The sequence below is a fragment of the Apostichopus japonicus genome, chromosome 19 (assembly GCF_037975245.1).
Source record: "Apostichopus japonicus isolate 1M-3 chromosome 19, ASM3797524v1, whole genome shotgun sequence".
Classification (NCBI taxonomy): Eukaryota; Metazoa; Echinodermata; class Holothuroidea; order Aspidochirotida; family Stichopodidae; genus Apostichopus; species Apostichopus japonicus.
This window is the reverse complement of record NC_092579.1, coordinates 30780411-30803679: the sequence shown is the minus strand read 5'-3', so window position 1 is coordinate 30803679 and position 23269 is coordinate 30780411. Positions and strand designations below refer to the sequence as shown.

The window sequence follows — 23269 nt, the reverse complement described above, 5'->3', positions numbered from 1 at the left end:
TTACAGCTTGGATCTACTCTCAAGTAAACACTGCGGCCGAGAGATATCTCAAACTAATATCAAGCACCGACTGTAGTCTATATTCGTATCCCTCACTGACAAAATCAGATTCAAGACGGTTGCACTCACGAAAAATAGATACAACAATTCAAGATGGCTGACGACTTTATCGTGGGTGAGTAGAATACTCCTTGGAATCAATCATTAGAATCAATCAATAGAATCAATCATGTTTGTCACTCAAATCAAAATTGTCGACGAAACCAGTAGCATTTCCGTAATAATGTACTTGACGCGCACTGGATAACTTGATGAATCGATATAATTGCGTCGGAGATATCTACAGTGGTCTGTTAGTCCAGTTGGGTATTATCTCTGAACTTCTGTAGATATGTGCTAGCTCAAGATGTGTGTTAATCCCTTCGCCAGTTCGGTTATCATTAGACCCAAATAAGTCAGCCAATAACAAGCTAATATTACGTTTCCCTCTAATTCCTGGCTCTTTAGATTCAAGACAGATATTGCAACATATTTACTTTATAGAGTTTGCAAAGATCACAAAATATTCAGATAAGTATATACAAATTAACTAAGAATGAATCTACTGTTTAAGAAAAGTCACCCAATAAAGAACCTGGGCACGAAAATCCAAACAACCGAAGGACTGATCCGCTCTCAACCCCAGTCCCCTTGCGTCGAGACTGTGACTGTGTGATCATCGTCAGGTGTGTATCACCATTCCCCTCGAAAGGGAACAGATACTACACATGATCTTAGCCAAAAGGCCGAGAGGTGATTATGATCTTAGCCAAAACGCACATAAGCCATGCATATTGCATCAATATGCTTTGCGATGTGTATGTGCATGTGCTTCTTCTCTTAGCTAAAGCAAAGTTGTTATGGTGTTGTTTGTTTGTTTTCGTCTTTTTAAAATACAGTAATTTTTGATTCGGTGTGTTCATAAAAGGTTAGTCTTAATGTTGCGTCGTGTTCGTTGAAAGTATAACATCTACATATGTTGACTAGTACAGCCAAAGCTCTTTTAACGTATATTTGTTATTGTTTTCGTTATAATATATTACTATACAAAAAGGTGATATCAATGGTTTCTAAGGGTTTTGTAACGCATATTCATGAATAACACTCTTCATGCAGCCAGTTAGGCCAATTTTCCAATGCCAGAATAGGCCTACCGCTCTTTAATGTAATGCATGGACGAAACCATTGGTCAAGGGATTCCCGTCTAATACCAATGATCTCTTATTGAGGGGGGTGGGGCGTGTTATAAACTGCGCATTAACTCCAAAAGCAGCGGAAGGCATATAAACTTTAGAAAGCATGATACTTAGTACTAGCAGGATCATCCGAAGAACGATCCTGCTATCATTAAGACAAAAGAACTGAAAGACGTCTTCTCGGTTGGCGTGGATGTTGGCAAGCTCAAGTGTTTACTCTTTTGAGATTATTTGCATACTACATGTCGGTCATTTAATCACGTGATATTAACATAAACATATATGTCAATTTGTAACCATCTTTCCCCTACAGGTATAATAGAATGTTCCAAGTGCAAGGATCCTCTATCGTTTAGAGTTACACGTGACGTCAACGAGCATCCCAATTCTGACGAATGGTTTTCAGAAGTAGCAGTGAAGTCATTGAGGCAAAATAAAATCAGAAAAACCGGAGTCCAGGTCAGCAATTCTGGACTAAATTTTTTTTTATTCTTGAGACTCTTTAGGAATGTTTTAAAACAGTTTAGAAAAAAAAATCATCAACATTTTTAGCCAACCCAGCCTATTGAGTATATAGGCTAAGTATGTGTATATAGTATGATTGATTTATGTCATTAGAAATTTGCTCGGAGAAAACGCCAGACAAGACACACCCTCTATAGTTACAAAAATAATAGGCTAACTCTTGTTACAATCTGGTTCGCTAGAACAGTTGAGTTTAATGTCATTTTGTATATGACTCTATAGTCATACTGACTTTGATGGTGTACGTAAAGTTATTTCGATGCCACCCTTCGTGTTAAGTTTTTGTCGTTATCTTACCGTATTCCTTATCTATACCCCACCACATGGTCCATACCATAGCTTGTGTTTCAACAATACGTCAGTTAGAACTATCGGCAGTTGTTAGATTAACTGGTATGAATATTCATTTTAGTTCTCTCATACGTACGTAGTACTGCATTTATACATACCCATAGCCTACCACACACTTATGTCCATGGTATGTGCATGTGGTGATACTACAGCAACATATAATAGATTATTGAGTGGAGAATAAACTTGACATTTATCGATTTGTTAAGAACGGAATTTATTGTATAGACTCAACTGTTTGAATAACAAATCAAACTTCTCAACAGCCTCCTTCCGGTATTGTGAAGAGGCCGATGAGCAAACAGTAAACAACAGGAAATACCAAAGGCGAATAATACAAACATCCACAAGTGACTTGAACTTGAAAATGATTCAAAATTGAAACTGAGGAAATTGATAATAGCATTCGAAATTGTTGGTAATATAATTGACAATGTTTTCTAAAAAAAAATGGATGATGCCGCCAGAACTAGTGAAAAATAATTAGTCTTTCAAACTGCATGAGAACTTTGTTTTTTTTATAATATAATAGTAATACTGAGTAATACTTGGAAAAGTCCATATTTATACGATTTGACATCTTTATTTTACCGCTTTTGTTACAGGTGATGTGTGACAGTTGTGGAAATGTTCTCGGCAAGGAAGTCAACGAAATTGGTAAACCAGCTCTTGAGTTGCGTCCTGGATCACTCGTGTTTGACAAGTTATAAGTGACTCGTTGACCACTCTGACACCTCCAATAACCTAATTATTCTTGCAGGGGTTTAGGTCTCTGACCTGTATGGAGATTCTTGTCAGATCTACATGTCCAGTTTGTATCCGGGATTCGCGATGAATGTATGCCGTGATAATATACTCAACATTGCTGTTGGATCGTTCAGGCAGTTTATAATATAGTTACTCTTCAATGCCGATACTTACTCATTGACTACTTCACTAGTGTCAAATTAAACAATATATCAATCCTATACGTAAAGAAACTACGGCATTGCTCCTCCTAAGACCCGAGACCAAAACACGGCGGCGATAAAAGTACAGCAGCCGTGTTCAGACAGAAAGATTAATAACATGAAACAATGTTAATCTCAGGACATGCGTTTCAACCCCCTTCTCCTTTCCTTCCAATCCCGAAGCACATAATATCCCCCAACCCCCACCCCCACCCCACCCCGCGTGCTTTACAAGTGAAGGTTACGAAATATAGAGGAAATCTCGATCTACTTGCATGAAAAGAAATGACCGTATCCGTATATAAGAGTCCACCCAGATTAAAAGGGTTCATCCCACCAGCTCTCCCTGCCACCCCCCCCCCCTCCCCTCCACCCTATCAAGTTGTATGAATATGACAATTTTGTTGGACTTTCTTAGCTTGGTAGCGCGAAACTTTATGCATTTTGAAACAATAATTGCTACACTCGGTCATATTTAGCCACCGATCTCTTTCTTTCCCTATTTTTTTGTTTGGGGGGAGGGGGGGGGGTGTCCTTATCTTCATGCTTTTACAATGAGTATAAGTTATAATGGTTAAGCTCGAAGTAAGCAGAATTATGTGTCATTTGTGCTACCAACTTGAATGATAAGCATATGCTCATGCTCAAAGGAAACGAAGTGTGGGGCAAGTGATGTTTGTTATTGCTATCCCGGTTTTCAAGATATTAGACTAAATAGTCCAGTCACTTTCATCGATGAGCCTCAGGGTCATTGTCAAACATGTGGTATAAAATTCTATTAAAAAAAGTCGTATAAACACAATACTACTTGAATTGGTGGCGGTGATATTCAACGATCTCAAACATTTATTTGTAAATTATGTGCCTAAAGTTGTCCTTTAAAATGTTCCATATCTCTCTAATTAATTTCATTCTGCTTCTGTTTTACTTGTTGTAGCACAAGGGATACTGTTTTGCTACGCAAAAATATGTCAGAGTTTGAACGTTTATATTATTATGTACTTAAATGTGTTGCCGTGGTAGCCCAATTGTTCTTTTGGTAATTATTAATATTGTATATCTGTCAATATCTATTTATAAAGCTTTACAATGCAACTATGGGCTCGGTTTTATTTACTGTTCACATTATCAGTCTGATACTGTACTAATTAGTACAGCTGAAAAATTCCCTTTGCAGTCCCACGCTATCTGCAAAACACACAGGCTACAGTGTATTTCCATCCCGTTGTGGCGACGAAATGCCTAATACTAGGCCTTTATTATTATTATTATTAATAATAATAATAATATATATATATATATACATATACCGTATATATATATATATATATATATATACCGAATATATATACCGTATATATAAATATATATATATATATATATATATATATATATATATATATGTACGTTATATATATATATATATATATATATATATATATACCGGGTATATATATATATATATAACGTACATATATATATATATAAATATATACATTCATTCATAATAATATACAGTTATTATATCAGCTTTTATGCTACTAATCGTTATTTGTTTACTGTTTGCAGTTTATCCATTAGTCATATATATTATCAATATTAGAGCCGTACGTATCAAAACCATTTAAATATTCATATTTTTCTATTCCTGTAGGCGGATGGAATTCTTTCGAAGTTTATCTCAATTTTCAATCCATCTGATTAAATGTGTCGTTTAATGTAAACTAATGATTTTTCGATGGGATAGTTTTCTCCTACATGGTGTTTATATGGATTGTGCAAGGGAGATATTCTCCCTATATGTATACGTCAAATGTTGTTTGTTTTAATATATTTACATATGTATAATCTGATCAGTTTATCGTCATTAATTATATTGATCTATTTCGTGCTATTTGGCTGTGGGGTTGTACATGACATGCTTCATACAAGGCCGTTCCTGGAGGAGAGATCTTTGCACCGTTTGGAATTATTAACGATGGAGTAATGGGTACTCAGGGATCCCATTAACATGCATAACGTTAAAAACACTCCTCAAGATTTGATCACCGTGTATCCCCCCCCCCCCCCCCTTTCTCTCTATCTCTTCACCTCACTATCTCTCGAAGCCCGTCACGATAAGTTCATTACTGCAGTGGTTATCGAGGGAGCACTTTAGTTGTGATCTATATGACCTAAACATACCTCATATGTCTTGAGTTTGAAGTACTGATTGGTACACATGTCAGTTGTGTGTGTTTGATATATTATATACATAGCCCCGTTCTACAAGTCTTACTGATTTTCAATAATATTCCAGGGGACCATTGTGAGGTTCAAGGCATGATGTTTCCTTCTGTTGTTTGAACTGAACTGATAAGGTGCGTTACCAGCTGCATGATCTGTTTCGGACATGTATATATGTATTTGTATTCAGTATTTGTATTCAGTAGATCCTCCTGCAAGCAGACACACGCGAATAGCCTCATTGGCTTATCAAAGCCGCAAGCTGACCGAAGTCAGTCTCTTACATTCATATTTAACGTCCATGATTATGAATTGTCAACAACTATGTAACTGGACGACATACATGAATCGTGGAGTGACTCGATCCGGGGACCTTATGATTGGAAGGCACCAGCGTTAACCACTGAGCTAACACTCCTTACACCACCATTACCCCCCCCCCCCTTTTTTCATTTAATATGCCCGGATTCATTGTGATTCTTAATTGTTCGCTTTATTCTAATTTGCTTGAAGTCATTCCTCATATTAAAATGAATTCAACATGACACAGCTAAAAGAGTTATATCTAATTCAGAGGTTATACTGTCAATACACTAGTTGTAACTTTTATATCCAACCTCGGAGTTTCAAAATAGGACAAACTATCAAATGAAATATTATTTTTGTGTTTAATTATAGAGAGCGTGAAATTGTTCGTCCCATCGCATATTGTTGTCTTATTTTCAGTTCTGGACTCTTTGCAGATTTCTGTGTTTTTTCTCATATATTTTTCTCTTATTCTCTCTCTCTTTCCTTTCCTGTATGTACCTTTTCTTACTGAAATTATTGTTTGCTAAATCCACGGCACTTTGTAGAGTAATACCTGTATATTTTAACCGAGTATCAAACCGCTGCCGTCAATATGCCTTCATTGCAGATAACACTAACCGCGTGTATTATTTATCTGCTCCCGCCATTATTGAAGTGCATTATAAAGTAAATCATTTACTTAGTAGCGCCTTGCAATAATCTCACCATATAATCTTCAGGTCCAAAGTTCGAGTTTGTCTGCCAACACCATCAGACTGAAATGCTTAAAGTGGTGTAGTTGTCCTTTCTAGATGTATTTAATGACTGAATGCAAAGCGTTATGTCTCGCATAAAGACAACAATAGCTTTCTTCTGTGTAGGTGGGTTTTGTTATTTTATGTAAGGTGGGTCACGGTGCTATTCTGTGTAAGGTGGGTTGTGTTATTCTGTATTATTCTGTACACCATATGACCCGTGAAGGTCTCCCGTCAAGAGAGTGATGACTGGTATTCATGATGAAAATAATATTCAACAATTGTATTGTAACAATTTTTATCAGGAATAATGGCAAATTATCTCCTTTTTTGGGGGTGGCGGAAAGGGGGGGATCGGATTGAGGGGACTGGAGGATTTATATAGAATGGCGCTATATTTCTGGAATTTTTACTCGCTTGATAAAGATCTCAAAGTTTGCCTTGGTCACATCTGTATATAGCATTAGCATAAAACTATACACACTGAAGACTGTTTGGAAAATTTCCTGACATTTCACATGTTGACCAATTTCATAAGTAAATCGTATCGCAATAGCGCCATCGTTCGGTCTTTTAATCTGAAGGAAAATTTCGCCTATCAGGTACAGCCTAACATCAGTTATAAATCGACGAAATTCTCTATAATCCTGTAAAAATAAACGTATTATTCAATCCTCTGCCTTAGAAAATAGTGTAAATGGGTAAATCGATTCATTATGCATCTTATTAAACATGAGAGTTCGGAACTGTAGTTTAAGATAAACTTGTTATGCTACGTACGAGCTGCGCTGAAATCTATCGTACCACAGCTATAGCCTACATCATGTAGGACGAGAATGTTTTTTACGTAGAAAATCTAACGTCACCCTATTTCGGACCGTTTCCATGTAAAGGAGTCAAGGGTAGTGGTGAACACCGTTCACAACCCCCTGCGACCACACTTAGTCCCATCCATCCAAAAGTCATTCATGTAATGAACAGTTATGTTGACTAGGCCTTTCATAAAATGGCTAGGCCTGGACTGAAGCCTGTTTGGCTAGGCATAGCCTAAACTAGTAAGGCTTAGCCTAGCTGCCTTGTTAAACCTCATGCCGTCATGAATAAGGTTACCATATGTCCCATTTAATCGGGAATGCCCTGCTTCTGCAACGAAACTGTATTATCCCGCCGGCCAATTAAATTGCCTCAATTTTCTAAATGCTTTTCTGATATTCTAAAACCACTTTTTTACAATAGGGCATTGCTAAATCAAATTGTACACATGTATGAACTATGAATAGATTATGAATGATGTAAGGCATAGGCCTAGAGACTACAAACATAACTATATGACTGTTTCATCATTATGAACACAGTGCCAAGTTTTCATTGTATGAGTGTACCAAGCGACTACCTAACTTCTTTTTACTGCACTTCAAATTAAACTCCAGTGATCAGTTCAAGACATTGAGATAAATACATAAAGACATAGACCTAGGCCTATAGGTGCTTTGTTCAGATGTCATTCACCATGATTTTAATCAAATTATTTTTCTTTTCCATTACAGATTCTCTCTTCTTTGTCACTTCAACAACTGCATAAAAATGGTAATTTAGTTTCTATAAAATGATGTATGTATTTTGACTTACTAAGAAATATATAACACTTTGTACTTGTATTTTCAGATATATTATATGAATTCATTTTGGCTATACGTTTAATTTATATAAAGTCTGAAGGTGTCAAATTTAAGAAACCTTAAAAAATTTATAAAGTATTTTGAAATGAAGGCAAACATGATTCAAAGAGAAATGGGATTACTGTCTGAGTACTGTGTCACATATTTTAAAAGAGTGAATGGGGGTCGGGGGGGGGGCAGGGTTTATTGGATGGTATTTGTGCCATTGCAATAACATGTGACTGTAAGAACTTAATATCCTGGTTCTAAGTTTGTTAAGTTGTCTTTGTTTATCAAGACTGGTTGCGAGCATTCAGTGAATTTGCTTCCAAAATTTCAGTCCTTGAAGCACTGATAGTGCACTCCCTTGAAGCATTAATTGACCAAATGTTAAAAACTTACACTTTATTCTTCTTCTTTTTTCCAGCCTAAAGAGGTCAAGGAAATCAAGAACTTTCTGCTGATTGCTCGCAGGAAAGATGCAAGATGTACGTTAAGTTTAATAGCTTCTTTTACTCTCAGAGGTTTCATTGTAGGCTCTTTTCCTTCACCCTCCATCAAGTGCTCAGATGTGGGATAATTTTTTGCTTGAGTTTATATCCTTTTTGACCTACCCATAGTTTAAATGCTAAAAGCATGTACTTTATTGACTGTCAAACATGAACTGATCAATGTGTAAAGAAAACTACATGCACATATCTAAGATATTTGAACATTCCCTGGTAGGGTAACAGTTGACTTATGAAGTGGGACATTCTACTGAAGACTAAGCGATTTCTGACCCCCCCCCCTCGTATGTATAAGAATGGTGGTAGTATATAAGCAACAACAGAAACTAAAGAATTCAATTACAAGATCAAAACACTTTCATCTTGTTTCTCTTTAGCGGTGAAGATCAAGAAGAACCCAGATAACTGGAAGTTTAAGGTTCGATGTAGCCGTTACCTCTACACCCTGGTCATCAAGGACTCAGAGAGGGCCGAGAAGCTCCGTCAATCTTTGCCTCCAGGTAAGTGTACAGTCAGTAGAATGGAATGTAGGGACATTGTCTAATTAGAAAGGAATGTAGGGACATTGTCTAATTAAATAATCCATCATCTGTTTGAGTTTGTGGTGATTTCAAAACATTTTAGTCACATAACAATTCAGTTCCTTAGCTCAACTTTACATGTAATAAAGAATCAGGAAATGATGAACTTTCTTAAACATCTCTGAATTGCAATTCAGCATGTGGTTGAAGCCCCATTATTCATTCTGTTATAAACACAGACTTACTGATTCTTAATTTGACATTCGTTAAATTATCACACAACCACTATATGCTTTTTTTTCCTAATTTGATGTAGCTAGTGAAAGTTCAAACCTTGACAAAAGTGTCTGTTCTTTGTTAATAGTTTGGTTGTGATGAAAGCATTAATGAGAAGTCTGCTGGCAGATGTATTGACCTCTCCATTCATACTGTGCATTAGGCAAAAACCCACAAGTCAGTAGTGGCTTGCCTTGCACTATTGAGCCCTTCAAGTATTTCCACAGTGTAGGCTACAATTGTTTTGAATAATAGGTATTGAGGCCAAAACATCTGCAGTTGCATGCTGCCAATTAATAGTTTGAACTGACCATTGTGTTAATAAACTTAGGTTAACGTTTCCTTCGCTCAATCTCTGCCAATGGGCCAAAATAAACCAACATCGTGATTGTGTGATTATTGACTACACAATAGAACTGATAAAAGATTGTTAAGACCATCAAGATTGAATGCATAATTTAATATCATTATGTGAGTGTCGAGAATCATCAGTTACTACTGTACTAATGTTGAAATACATTTTAAACTGTCTAGCTTGGATCTTCCAATGTCAGGTACTCAAACAAAATTTACAGATGCTATGGCAATTTTAAAGTGTTCTCTGAGACATGTTAGCAATTTTCATAATAATGTTTTAGTGTTGACCATTAAGTCATGTCAACGCAAAAAGTCATTGGGCTGATTACTTGTTGGATCTTGGTAATCAGAAGTCTGCTGGCAGATGTATTGACCTCTCCATTCATAACTTTGTTCACTTGTTAACTTTGTTCACCCTCAGGATTGTTACAAATTTAATGATCAATTTATTTGTTTGTTGGAAATTGCAAACATCATATGTGCAAAAACAATGTTGACACTTTGAGGAAACCTTAACATTCCATAATGCTTTGCAGGTGTTTCTGACTTGTCATTGAAATGATGTTTAGAAACATCAGTTTACATTGGGTCTTAAATGTTACTAAGTCTAACAAATTTGATTGATAATGAGATTGGTAAATTGATCAAAAACACCCTCCAAGATATGCAAGTTACAAATCAATCTGATTCAATTCAAAACAATACATTAACCCTGCACGATATAAAACTTGTGTTAAAATGTGTGAAGTTTGGACAATTGTGAACTTAAATCGGATCATTTCAAATTAAAAGTAAGCTAATCAAACTTCTGAACCACATTGTCATTGGATTGTAGAATAGGAAAGACATTAAAACATGTGTCAAAGTGAACTCAAACAGCTGGTGAAAGATTGTTAGTTCAGAACTCTAATCAATAAACAGTCTTTGATGGCCTTACAGGTAGATTTTCTTTGATGTGCTGAACAAGAAATGGACTGTACCATGCAGACAAGTAGATTTTCCATAATACTATGTATTTCTGATCAGATGCTATAATTTGATGCATATTGAGGACTTTTTCCTTCTCTTTCCTTTGCAGATCTTCAAGTAAAGGACATAAAATAGATGTTTTCTAGCACTGTTTTCGAGTTCTGAATCATTGGTTTGGAATTTGGTAATGTGTAAATAATAAGAGGAAAAAAATTACTTCTTTTTTCTTGTCATTTTTATGTCAATGTTCAGAATAAATACACGAAGAGGACTAGTCTCTTGTATTAAATCAGAAGGCTCTATAAAGGGAAGGCTCGGTGATAGTTAAAAGGAAAAAAAGTACAATAAATACTGTGTATAATGGAATCTGTCTCTATCATCATCTGATGGTACTCTCCAAGTTACAGGCAATTGAAACACAGAAATCATCACACTTATGAACTCAACATTTTAAAATTAATTAATATGAACCAATCTCCCAAGATGGAATTTGCAGTGCATTTAACCCTCCGTGTAGGATGCAGTATGTGTGTTATTATTAAGGAGGCAAATGTGTTGTTGGTCATGTCATAATACTGTAGTTTATACTTTTACTCAGGACTTCTTTATTATTGGCAGATAAGAACCTCTGTTTGCAGGCTGATGTGACAAGCATTATTTGGATTATAAGCAGTGTTTTGAGGAATAAACTGTAGACACTAGCCTAATGTGAATGTCATAGGACTTTAAATGCTTGCAATGAAACATTCAAATAACTCATCTTAATATTTAGGTCATTGTTCTGCTCAAATATTGGCATGTCAGTATAACATCCATGTAGCTACCAAACACATCAACGTCACAAACTGGAAATATAGTTATTAAACACATCAACGTCACAAACTGGAAATATAGTTTTTAAACACATCAACGTCACAAACTGGAAATATAGTTTTAAACACATCAACGTCACAAACTGGAAATATAGTTTTTAAACACATCAACGTCACAAACTGGAAATATAAGTTTTAAACACATCAATGTCACAAACTGGAAATATAGTTTTTAAACACATCAACGTCACAAACTGGAAATATAGTTTTTAAACACATCAACGTCACAAACTGGAAATATAGTTTTTAAACACATCAACGTCACAAACTGGAAATATAGTTTTTAACACATCAACATCACAAAGTGGAAATATAGTTTTTAAACACATCAACATCACAAACTGGAAATATAGTTTTAAACACATCAATGTCACAAACTGGAAATATAGTTTTTAAACACATCAACGTCACAAACTGGAAATATAGTTTTAAACACATCAATGTCACAAACTGGAAATATAAGTTTTTAAACACATCAACGTCAGAAACTGGAAATATAGTTTTAAACACATCAATGTCACAAACTGGAAATATAGTTTTTAAACACATCAACGTCACAAACTGGAAATATAGTTTTAAACACATCAATGTCACAAACTGGAAATATAAGTTTTAAACACATCAATGTCACAAACTGGAAATATAGTTTTTAAACACATCAACGTCACAAACTGGAAATATAGTTTTAAACACATCAACGTCACAAACTGGAAATATAGTTTTTAAACACATCAACGTCACAAACTGGAAATATAGTTTTTAAACACATCAACGTCACAAACTGGAAATATAGTTTTTAACACATCAACGTCACAAACTGGAAATATAGTTTTTAAACACATCAACGTCACAAACTGGAAATATAAGTTTTAAACACATCAATGTCACAAACTGGAAATATAGTTTTTAAACACATCAACGTCACAAACTGGAAATATAGTTTTTAAACACATCAACGTCACAAACTGGAAATATAGTTTTAAACACATCAACATCACAAACTGGAAATATAGTTTTTAAACACATCAACGTCACAAACTGGAAATATAGTTTTAAACACATCAATGTCACAAACTGGAAATATAGTTTTTAAACACATCAACGTCACAAACTGGAAATATAGTTTTAAACACATCAATGTCACAAACTGGAAATATAAGTTTTTAAACACATCAACGTCAGAAACTGGAAATATAGTTTTAAACACATCAATGTCACAAACTGGAAATATAGTTTTTAAACACATCAACGTCACAAACTGGAAATATAGTTTTAAACACATCAATGTCACAAACTGGAAATATAAGTTTTAAACACATCAATGTCACAAACTGGAAATATAGTTTTTAAACACATCAACGTCACAAACTGGAAATATAGTTTTAAACACATCAATGTCACAAACTGGAAATATAAGTTTTTAAACACATCAACGTCACAAACTGGAAATATAGTTTTAAACACATCAATGTCACAAACTGGAAATATAGTTTTTAAACACATCAACGTCAGAAACTGGAAATATAGTTTTAAACACATCAATGTCACAAACTGGAAATATAGTTTTTAAACACATCAACGTCAGAAACTGGAAATATAGTTTTAAACACATCAACGTCACAAACTGGAAATATAGTTTTTAAACACATCAACGTCAGAAACTGGAACTAGAATTTTCCAAATATCGAAATGAAAACATTTCAAAGTTTCTACGAAACAAAAGTAAATAATGACAGTTTATCTACAAATCACCATGGTAGGACTTCAAAATACTACTTGAAACACATAAAATATTATAACTGTAAAACCTGATTGGTTATTTCAGTTACATGCCCTCACAGTCAATAAATTGATCTGATGAAATATCAACAAAATTCATAATTGGCACAGAAATGTTAAGTGGAAATATTTAAATGAACATGATGATGTGAATACCAACCTCTATTTTCATTCATCTAAGAAGGGATTAATGGATCATGTTTCAGGAGTAACTAATTGCATCGTTTTGATTGTATCCAGAAACTTAGCCTGCACATCTCTGTTAATCACTGCAGTGTTATTTTCAAATTGGAGAATAAATTTGAACTAGTAAAACAAATTTGATTGATATATTCATATTGTGGGAACCAACATCACACAAAACAAACTGTTGACTGGACGATTAATCTTAGTTTGTGAACATATCCCATTATACATGAATAAATGTTGATAAAGATGGAAAGTCCTCACTAAGTAGAATGATTTGGTGTAACTACTGCTGCCACCACTATAACAGTAATCTCCAACAGAGTACAATTTGCCTCATAATTTCTCATTGATATTTAGTGACCTGTAAGTATAACCATGCACAGGGTGTTTGAGTCTGATTTGAAAAGCAGTCTACATAAAGCACATTAAAGGGTGTGAAGACTCGCGCAAAAAAGGAACGTCTAATGCCAGTAATCTGACCTAGTTTTGAATGAGGTGTAACAGAAGTGTTAGACACCACCATCAATCCCAGAAAATGCACACACAGCTTGCTACCGTTGGTAATTAGACACTAGTGTACAGTCAGTACATACAGCTGCGGTCAATACACACAGCACAGTGTTTAAGCAATACAGAGATGGATATCTCAGGTCCAGCTAAAGATAACAAGGTATCACGTTTCATTACTGTCTGCATTTTGTAGCAGCAGGAACAAAACGTCACTTGCAAGCAACAGAAAGTTAACTTTTTCAGATGGCCACGCAGTTTGGGGTGAGTCTTCAATGCCTTTAAGTCACCATAAAGTAACAAGTTCGAAAAATCCAGAAGGAAGCAGATTTTCATGGCCAATTGAGTGGATGGGTTTAGGGGGGGGGGGGGTTGACAGGGATATCCAATGAAAAGATACACAAATTGATAAACTTGAAAAGATGTGTTTTTTCTTTATTGTATCAGGAAAAAGAATCAAGATATAACAACTTTCATAACACATATTCATGACATCATTGAGAGTCTAACTTTAGAAATATGTTTTGATAAGTGAATATTTGATAACTAGTGCAATATCTTATCTACAGCGGCTGGTTGCATACATCACGAAACACTGCAAACTGGTTGAACTTCAGCAGATTCATTACATAAGAATTCATTCTTGCCTCAAACATGCACAACACGCTTTACCAGTTGATAACACAACTTAATCCCAAATTCTTGAAGCAAAGTAGTGTGTTTTGTAACATTACAGGTGTTCAAGTTTATAATAATGATCCTGTCTGTGGTTCCAAGAATGGTGCATATATCACCAGGATGCTTGATACATGTTCTTACATTAGTCACAAATAAATCTTACTCTGGACACCATTTTACAAAATCTTATGTTACCATACATGTGAACCTTGGACAAGAAGAAGCTAGAAGCATCTTTATTTCAGTATATCACTAGCCATGCCAACATTAGTGTTACAGGTCTTGGTGTCCGTAAATCACTAGTCATGCCAACATCAGTGTTACAGGTCTTGGTGTCTGTAAATCACCAGTCGTGCCAACATTACTGTTGCAGGTCTTGGTTTCAGTAAAGTATATAAAGAGGTACATGTAAAAGGTGTTGCAAAAACATGAGATTGTGACATACACATTTATTTGTCAGTAAACCTGAAATGAAATGAAGTTTTAACTTTGTGACTAAACGATTAGCACAGTTACATATTAGCATTGTACTTGACGAGATCCACAAAGCTTTTAATGTACATTTAAATTAAAACTGGATTATTCTAATCAGAAAACCAACTATTCATAATTGTATCCAACATCACATTATTACTACAGTTCATGTTATTTCCATTAACAGATACAACATGATTTGTCATCACAAACCAAGAAAGGTTCACCCTTTGTACAATTTTTCCATTACCGAATCCCAAGATATCTTGATAAGCCCGGGTATTACTTGCACAAAAATATATTGGGATATTGTTAACAGTGATCTTTCTTGGAGACTACACATTTAGACTTATCTGTGGTCATTAACATATGACTTGACAACTTTGTAAAACTATTTTTACGAATTTTTAAATCTGAAACAAACACTGAAAGTGACCTCAATTGAATGCAATGATTTTAACGATAAAATAACAGACCATGTAAGAACGAAGACCTTGTTACAACACTCATCGTGATAGCTTCTTCCATTGCAGAGTTGAAGAATTGTGAAATATAGTCAGGTTATTTGGTGCAAGGAATATTTCAGTGGTAGTGTGACACTTAAAATATATTCCACAGTTGAAGATCCCATTTCAATATCTAAGTGTTGTCCCTTACTCAAGATGATTGATTGGATGAAACACACATTGGCTGATATAACAACAATTGTTCTTTTTTTCCTGTAATGATCTTGGTGTAATGTTTGTCCTTGAAACCTGATGCATTTGGAATGTTTGCTTAAAGTAGTAAAGTTTCTCTTTAATTGGAATAATGTCACTTTTTGTGGAAATACTTTCTGGACCTCCCACTTTGTATATATCCCTCTCTCTTGAATTAAATCAATTTGCTCTGTGTGGAGTGAAAAGCTTTAAATATCTAACCGATCTAAGCTGTTGCAGTTTCAGTAATGTGTTATGTCTCTGTGACTCCCTGTCATGCTACACACACCAAAACTGAATAGAATAGAAATCAATGAATGAACCTTAACAGATTAGCTTATTCATGATACAACTGTGCTAGTGAATAGTTATCTGTGAAATACTAAGTGTGCCTATAAGTATGAATAGACAATTATGTACAGTAAGCCTAAGCTGAAGTATTTCATTTGAATGCAACATTTGTAGGACCCTTAGTATGTGGGCCTGGTACCTGCCAACTATACAAGCAACTGCAGGCCCTCCTGTGTGTCCTATATATACATAGGCAGACTACATAGGCAAGGGCTGAAGTTTGGTTGATGTCTCGTTGTGCCCATGTATCTAGTCAACAAGCCAAGCTTAATGTAGACATACAGACCTGTAGCAGTGCAGCCAGTCTAATACGCAGACCTACGTTACCCAAGGATTTCTCAAATGCTTAAGATGTTTGTTTACCTTGTTTCAAAGCAGAGCTAATTCAGCTACTTGAATGGCAAGTCTAAATAGGTTAGGGGTGGGGAGGGGAGTGGTGACCAAAAATTATCCTCAAGCAATATTGCTGAACCTCTAAGTTTACCTGACCTACCCTGATGCATAATATGCAACTGAGATGAACTTTCCATGGATAGAAATTTGACTTGATATTGATTCCAATGTCTGAAGTTTCCATCTGTATTTATGAACCATCCTTCTTGTCATGAGTAATGACATACAAACATTAAATAATGATCAGTTTGCAGCATACAAGCCTCCATGTCTCAGGTACACCAAGACTCTGCACTGCCATGATATAAAAGAACAATAAAAGGAAGTGGCAATATCTCTTGCCACCAAAACTCCACAAAATGTGTTCATTTTGGCAACTTTGCATCACAAGAAGTCCAGTCCAGTGTGGAGTAATTTTTTCAGATTTTAACTGTGAAAATGACCGGCTTGCTAGTGGATGATGACATCACTGGCAATTTAAAAAGGACTTTGTCAATGATTTCATCTTCGAGTTCGACCACCGTTGTTGCTGGAATTGTGGATCTGTACGGGAGGCTGGGATTGTTTTCACTGCTGTAGGTTCTGAAGATGAAAACCAAAAAACAAAGGTATTAGTTAAAGTTGTCATAAAGTGGTGTGAGGAGATCTGTAAGGGATGGAGGAATAGTGAGAAAAACCACGGTACTAGTGCATATACAAATAATGAGATTACTACATTAATACTGCAGTGATATATGTAAGGCATTAAGGACTGGTAAAAAACACTATGGTACTAGTGCATATACAAATAATGAGATTACTACATTAATACTGCAGTGATATATGTAAGGCATTAAGGACTGGTAAAAAACACTATGGGTCTAGTGCATATACAAATAATGAGATTACTACATTAATACTGCAGTGATATATGTAAGGCATTAAGGACTGGTAAAAAACACTATGGGTCTAGTGCATATACAAATAATGAGATTTCTACATCAATACTGCAGTGATATATGTAAGGCATTAAGGACTGGTAAAAAACACTATGGTACTAGTGCATATACAAATAATGAGATTTCTACATCAACACTGCTCATCCACTCAGTCCACAACTACTGAATTTCTTAATAGTTATAAGAATACTTGGTTGGGTGCCACTGACCCACAACACTACAGACTCATTCCAAGAGTACCAGACAAGTTACATGTCAATGTTCTCTGAATTTTCCTTTCGTAATTTAAATGTACTCACTTGAATCTATCACTGATTGTGTTCTTCTTGAATGGTTCGGCCACTGAGCTAGTGTCCAGCCTACACTGCATGGCTTTCCCATCCAACTCTCGGTTATGGTACGTGCTGATAGCTTTGAGGGCGCTCTCTCTCTTTGAGTATACCACCTCCGCCAATCCCTGTTTCACCATGCGGACCCGCTTAAGGACACCTAATGCTCCAAAGAGTTCCTGTGATAAGAAGATAACATAATTCAATACTGTTGCCTATAGGTTGAGAGTACTAGAGCAATGTTCACACTTGGGCATGGTAGTAGATCTAAAGCAGATCAGAGAAGGGAAGTTAGCAAACAAACCATGTAACCAGATCATTTGGAGGGGAGGGGGGGTATCTGATTTTTGGTTTAAACAAGTTTTCTTTCCTAAACCATGTGAAGTGAAAACCATGCAACCTTATTGCAATAAGGAATGGGTAAGGGGGGGGGGGTGGAGGGAGCAAATGAGTAAAACATCTTGTGCACCATGTTGGTGTTTATGACCTACCTTGATGTCTTCTTCAGTGACTGTACTCTGAAGGTTGGAGATGACAACCCTGGTACCATCCACTGAGGGTCTGACACGGGGAGTACTCTGATGAGAAAAAACAAAGAACAAATAATTTATTTATTCATGACTAACGTAACACTTTATTTTCATATGATTACCTTACGCTAAGATTCAGTCTGTGGTTTTTTGTCTTTTGAAGTGCAATACATTCAAATTTCCACATAAAAAATCTTAAAAATAATAAAAAAATAGAGATCATAGTAGCAATTGCTGAGTGCATCAGATTGACATGTATGAAGGAATGCTTTAAGCATGGCTTTGTTTTTTCCTTTATGATATAACTGAATATTATCAGCACCTTCATAAATCAAGCAAAGCAAACTATTGCATGAAGGATCAAGGACTGTCTTCAGGTGACATTCTGTTGTATTCCATCAAGATTGGAATTCCTTTAAGCCTTAAAATTAAAATAGCAAAATAAAAGACAAATAGAGCTCACAGTTAGTCTTAGGGGACCGCCGGTATCGAGAGTACTTCCAACAGATCTTTGAACCTTTGTAGAAGATTCGAACCCCAATCGCGGATTATCCATAGCTGGTCTCTGTCTCAGCATTATAGCAGGCTGAGGAATAACAAAATGACAGTGTGCTTGATACAGACATCTCTCTGATTCTCAAGCAATATGACATTGGGTGAGGTCACAGGTCACTTGACCAGGATAATAGGTTTTAACTTTGTGAAATAAACATTGCTTCGTTTAAGGTGATGATGTTTGCATCATTTGTATCTCAAGAATGGGTATGAAACATCCTTCAACATAGACTTCTTCTTCTTTTCACTGATGAATTTATATATTAGTCTCTGAACAATTCCTTGCATTGCCTCCAAGTGTTTCCCACTTTTTAAGTCCTTGCTAGAAAGTTCATTAGTCAATGACTGAATCAAACAGCCTATAATGTTGAAAGTAGACAGGCTTTTGAAGGATATCTACAATCGCACCCAAAAGTTTGAGAGTTTCTTACCTTTGTTGGAGGTGAATGTTGGATTGATCCCAAAGTCAACCGTCCAGATGATTGGAACTTATCCCTACCGCTGTTAGAAACTACAATTTTAAAATTATCAGAAGATGCTGACTCTCTTGGTGGACTTATCGGCTTGCGCGATGAAAAATGTGTTGCTGATGACGTGTTACGAACTGTAAAGAGTTCTGGTGCTGTGTTACGCACCGTAAACCGTTCCGCTGATGTATTGTGCACTGTGAACTGAGTTGGAGGTGGGACATCATTCTGCACTGAAAGCTATAGACAAAACATTGAACAGATCTTCAATTGAAATGAGGAGTGGGAAATGTCATCTGATTCAACACAGATTTTCTTGCATTGAAAGAAAATCAATGTTGAAATTTACTGGATTGCAAATATCGTGTAAACTTGAAATATGTTACACAATGAGTAATCTGCAGTACCAAACTATCATGATTAATCATATTCAACCAAACATTCTAGATGTCGCATAACACAAAGAAAGAAATTAATATAGAAAAAAAAAGGCAATACTGACAATCAGATTAATAACTTCCTTTGTTCTAAATAGCCCTTTAACCACAAATTATATCATATACTAATAATGAGACAATGAGATTGCATAAAATTCCTTCAAATACAGGAAGTTGGTAAATGTTGACTAGATGTTGCAGACAGGGTTCCAGGCTATGGATGATACAAATGCCATGTTCTTGGAATCTACTCAGGTTTGTAACATCTAACATGTAATAATTTGATAATCTGAGACATCGTTTGTATAAATGTATACAATTGTTTCTTAATGCTCAGTATCATAGGCAAGACAAATTCTGGACCTTAAAAAACAACAATAAACTCAAGTTAAATGACTCACATCTAGACTTGAACAATGTTTGGTCAGATTCTACCAAAACTGTTTGACACACAGTTTCTTCAATAATTAATATAATTGATCTTTTTGATGTTCAGGAGGCAACTTTATATTAATTTGTGTGGACAGAATGTACTTGCTGAGGTGAACTCACCTGCAGGGACTGTGTCTTTTGACCCTTGTTGGAGATTGTCCTCTTCAATCCTCCAATTTTCACATTTTGTGGTAAACTGTCGTCATCACCCTTTGGACCTGTTTTCACCCTCTTGGCATTTATTCTTGCCCTAGCATCAGTCTGCCTCGCTTTCTGAATCAATTTCTCACGAGCATCTGTCTTTCTTGCTTTTGCAATTAACTTGTCACGAGCATCCGTAAGGTGCTGTGTATTCCCCAGTCGAACATTTGAGTTCCCCAATCGACCCTTTGAGTTCCCCAATCGGCCATTTGAGCTTCCCAATCGAGACTTGACACCAGTTGCTACGACCTGATTCTGTCCTGCTCGTCCTCCATTGAAGTTTCTTTTGGTTCCTTGAAATCTGCCTCTGCAATTTATAGAAGTGAAAGGTTTACTGTGTGAAACTGATTTATTTAATCAGTCTGTTCTGCTTTCCAACTCTCTTTGACCCAGCTTTGTGTTATCAAATAGACAAAGTTGAAAGGAAATTTGGTAAAGATGACAGCCTATCGACAATCTGTGTGTTAGTAATATCATGGCTTTATACAAATATTTTGAAAAGCTTTTACTTATTATCACTCAGTGTTGGTAAGATTCTTCGAAAGTCCCTTTAAATGCCAGTGGTTTAATAGTAGTGTGTGTAAATGTCACTGTTAATTTTACAACTGTATTTTGAAAAGTAAATGTTAAGCAAGGGTTGTGTTGGCCTCTGTGATTTATGCTTAAAGTTAAAGATTCTGGCCAAAATTGTCAACTTGACCTAAGTTAGACTAGAGCCTGAGGTGAGACACAGATGAAGAATGTTCAGGACGAACAGTTAGGCTAGGCCTAACTTAACTTTACATTATGCCATCGTTTTATTTATGACATAAAATAACATGAAAGCGCGTTAAAATGACAAAAGGGGCTAACATTGATCACTCTACGTTGGTCTGACGTTTCGTCGTTAGCCTAGGCTAGGCTACATTTGAGGCCAAGTTAGGCCTAACCGATTTCATGTGCATTGATAAAGGAGAAAGGGGATTCGAAGTGAGAATAAACATATAACAAATATACCCAGTTTACCTGCCACGTCGGTTGCCTGAAAGCTTTCGCTCTTTTATTATATCGTCAAGAGATCTGTCAGCCATTGTATTCGCTTTGAATAACGTTACAACTTACAGTTACAGCTTGCCTGTGGGTATAGCCTATATGTAGACGTGCACGCATGTATATACAACCTATGGATTACTATAGTACAGCCTAACTAGCCTAGCCATAGAGAAAGACCAGATTGTCATAAATGCTGACTTGCTATATCTACGTACCTAGGGCCAAGAACTGGCAATTTCATAAAAGGGTAATCCCATCAGTGGCGTCACTATTTGGGAAGGAGTACGCGTACGGGGACGGGGTAGCAACCCAGAAAATATTTATTTATATATTTCATCTTTCAAGGGTTAAACTCATTTAGCGATACAAAATGCTAATCTAACATGAGGCCCTCAAACATAATTTACAAATAGAGTAAAATAAGAATAAAACACAAAATAAAATCACAAAGAACACTGAAATAGAAGTACAGAGGGTAGAAAAAAACATGTCAAGGTCTGGTAAAAACACCATTACAATACCTTAACAATCATTTCTCTAAAACACGCAAGAGTGTTGGCATGTTTCATCTTAAGATTTAGCGCATTCCATTCGTTTGCCGCTAAGCATTTAAATATATTTCTATGTTAAGATCATTTATAATTTTGTATACCATTTTTATTCTTTTTTGCTTCATATATCTATCAAAAGCAGTGGCGGAGCTAGGGGTATTGGTCAGAGGGGGCGAGAATTGTCTGTATGGGTTCTTTCGACTTTATCTAAGCGGAGCGCCACCACAGGTTGGCGCGGAGCGTACAGAATTTTTTTGAGTAAAGATACTCCCTAGATCGCCGGAAATGGCCCTTCCGGGCCTTGCTAATTTGCAGATAAACGAAGAATAAATAGGTGTCATCGCCAACAAAATGTGACAAATGTCAATAGGTAGATTGATGACATGTTATCGCAAGCGTTCAAGATGCTCAAATAAAATGAATAAATGAGGAGGAATTCATGTCACTTTTCAACCATTTATTGAAACAAATTTATCGAATTGATCGCTAGTAATCTTGAAATTGATTTTATCACGGTCATTGTCATATTTCCCATATGTACCTCTCTCATAGAAAGGAGGGAGGGCGAATCTGTACGTAATGTAATCAGAAATACTTTGAAAATGACACCAAAGAGACTAAAAATTCTTTTCGACTTTGTTAATTATGATGTCTTTTAAGAGACACCGTAGATACGTTGCTCGGTTGGGTTTACTGCATGCAATATTGGCAAACGGAGACCAATGTCCGCACTTAGTGGACCTAATGTTATAGTCGTGCATTGACCTTGAACAGAGGGGCTTACCGTGAAAACGTACGGAAAATTCATCCTTTTATATCTCAGCGAGACAATTCCACTGGATACAGAAATACGACTCAAAAGTCCTTAGATGTGGTCATTATAACAATCACATAAAAAGATATGTATGAAAAGCAGATTAAAGATATGATGGAAACTCAAATGTGGACCAAAAAACGATGTCCCTACGGATGCCGTTCAGTGGCATTTACATAATTTGTGTGTAGTAAGTTCTGTAGCTCTTTTGTAGAAAAACTTTGGAATATGCTTAAAGTTGAGAGTTCATCCATGCTTTATATTAATGAGGGACATAGATCATCACGTTTTATGAGGAGGGAGGCTGTTTTTAATTATTTACATAACATCTGGGTAATAGGTACTGTAACTCTTTTCTTGGAGAAAGCTTGGAGTTTTGAGTTCCTCCCATGTATTAGATTAATGAGGGACCTAGATCATCA

General features: G+C 35.9%; 1 protein-coding gene, 1 long non-coding RNA gene and 1 pseudogene across 4 annotated transcripts; 1 reads left to right on the top strand and 2 right to left on the bottom strand.

Moving 5' to 3' along the window:
* Nucleotides 1-698: 698 nt before the first annotated feature.
* On the bottom strand, nt 699-797 carry LOC139960737 (U2 spliceosomal RNA; annotated as a pseudogene).
* Nucleotides 798-10756: 9959 nt separating this feature from the next.
* Nucleotides 10757-16713, top strand: LOC139959832 (uncharacterized). Of its 3 annotated transcripts, none has more exons than XR_011790237.1 (2): nt 10757-11476; nt 13056-16713. It is a non-coding gene; the product is annotated as an uncharacterized lncRNA (long non-coding RNA). The 3 variants fall into 3 exon arrangements; XR_011790236.1 differs by lacking the exon at nt 10757-11476 and adding an exon at nt 12915-12945; XR_011790238.1 differs by lacking the exon at nt 10757-11476 and adding an exon at nt 12923-13018.
* On the bottom strand, nt 14377-21614 carry LOC139959831 (uncharacterized). The gene is made up of 7 exons (XM_071957712.1): nt 21456-21614; nt 20370-20757; nt 19345-19620; nt 18822-18944; nt 18320-18406; nt 17799-18007; nt 14377-17143 (listed from the first exon to the last, which is right to left on the bottom strand). Exons 1-7 carry the CDS (start codon nt 21518-21520, stop codon nt 16981-16983), a joined length of 1311 nt encoding a protein of 436 aa, XP_071813813.1. The 5' UTR covers nt 21521-21614; the 3' UTR covers nt 14377-16980.
* Nucleotides 21615-23269: the final 1655 nt, after the last annotated feature.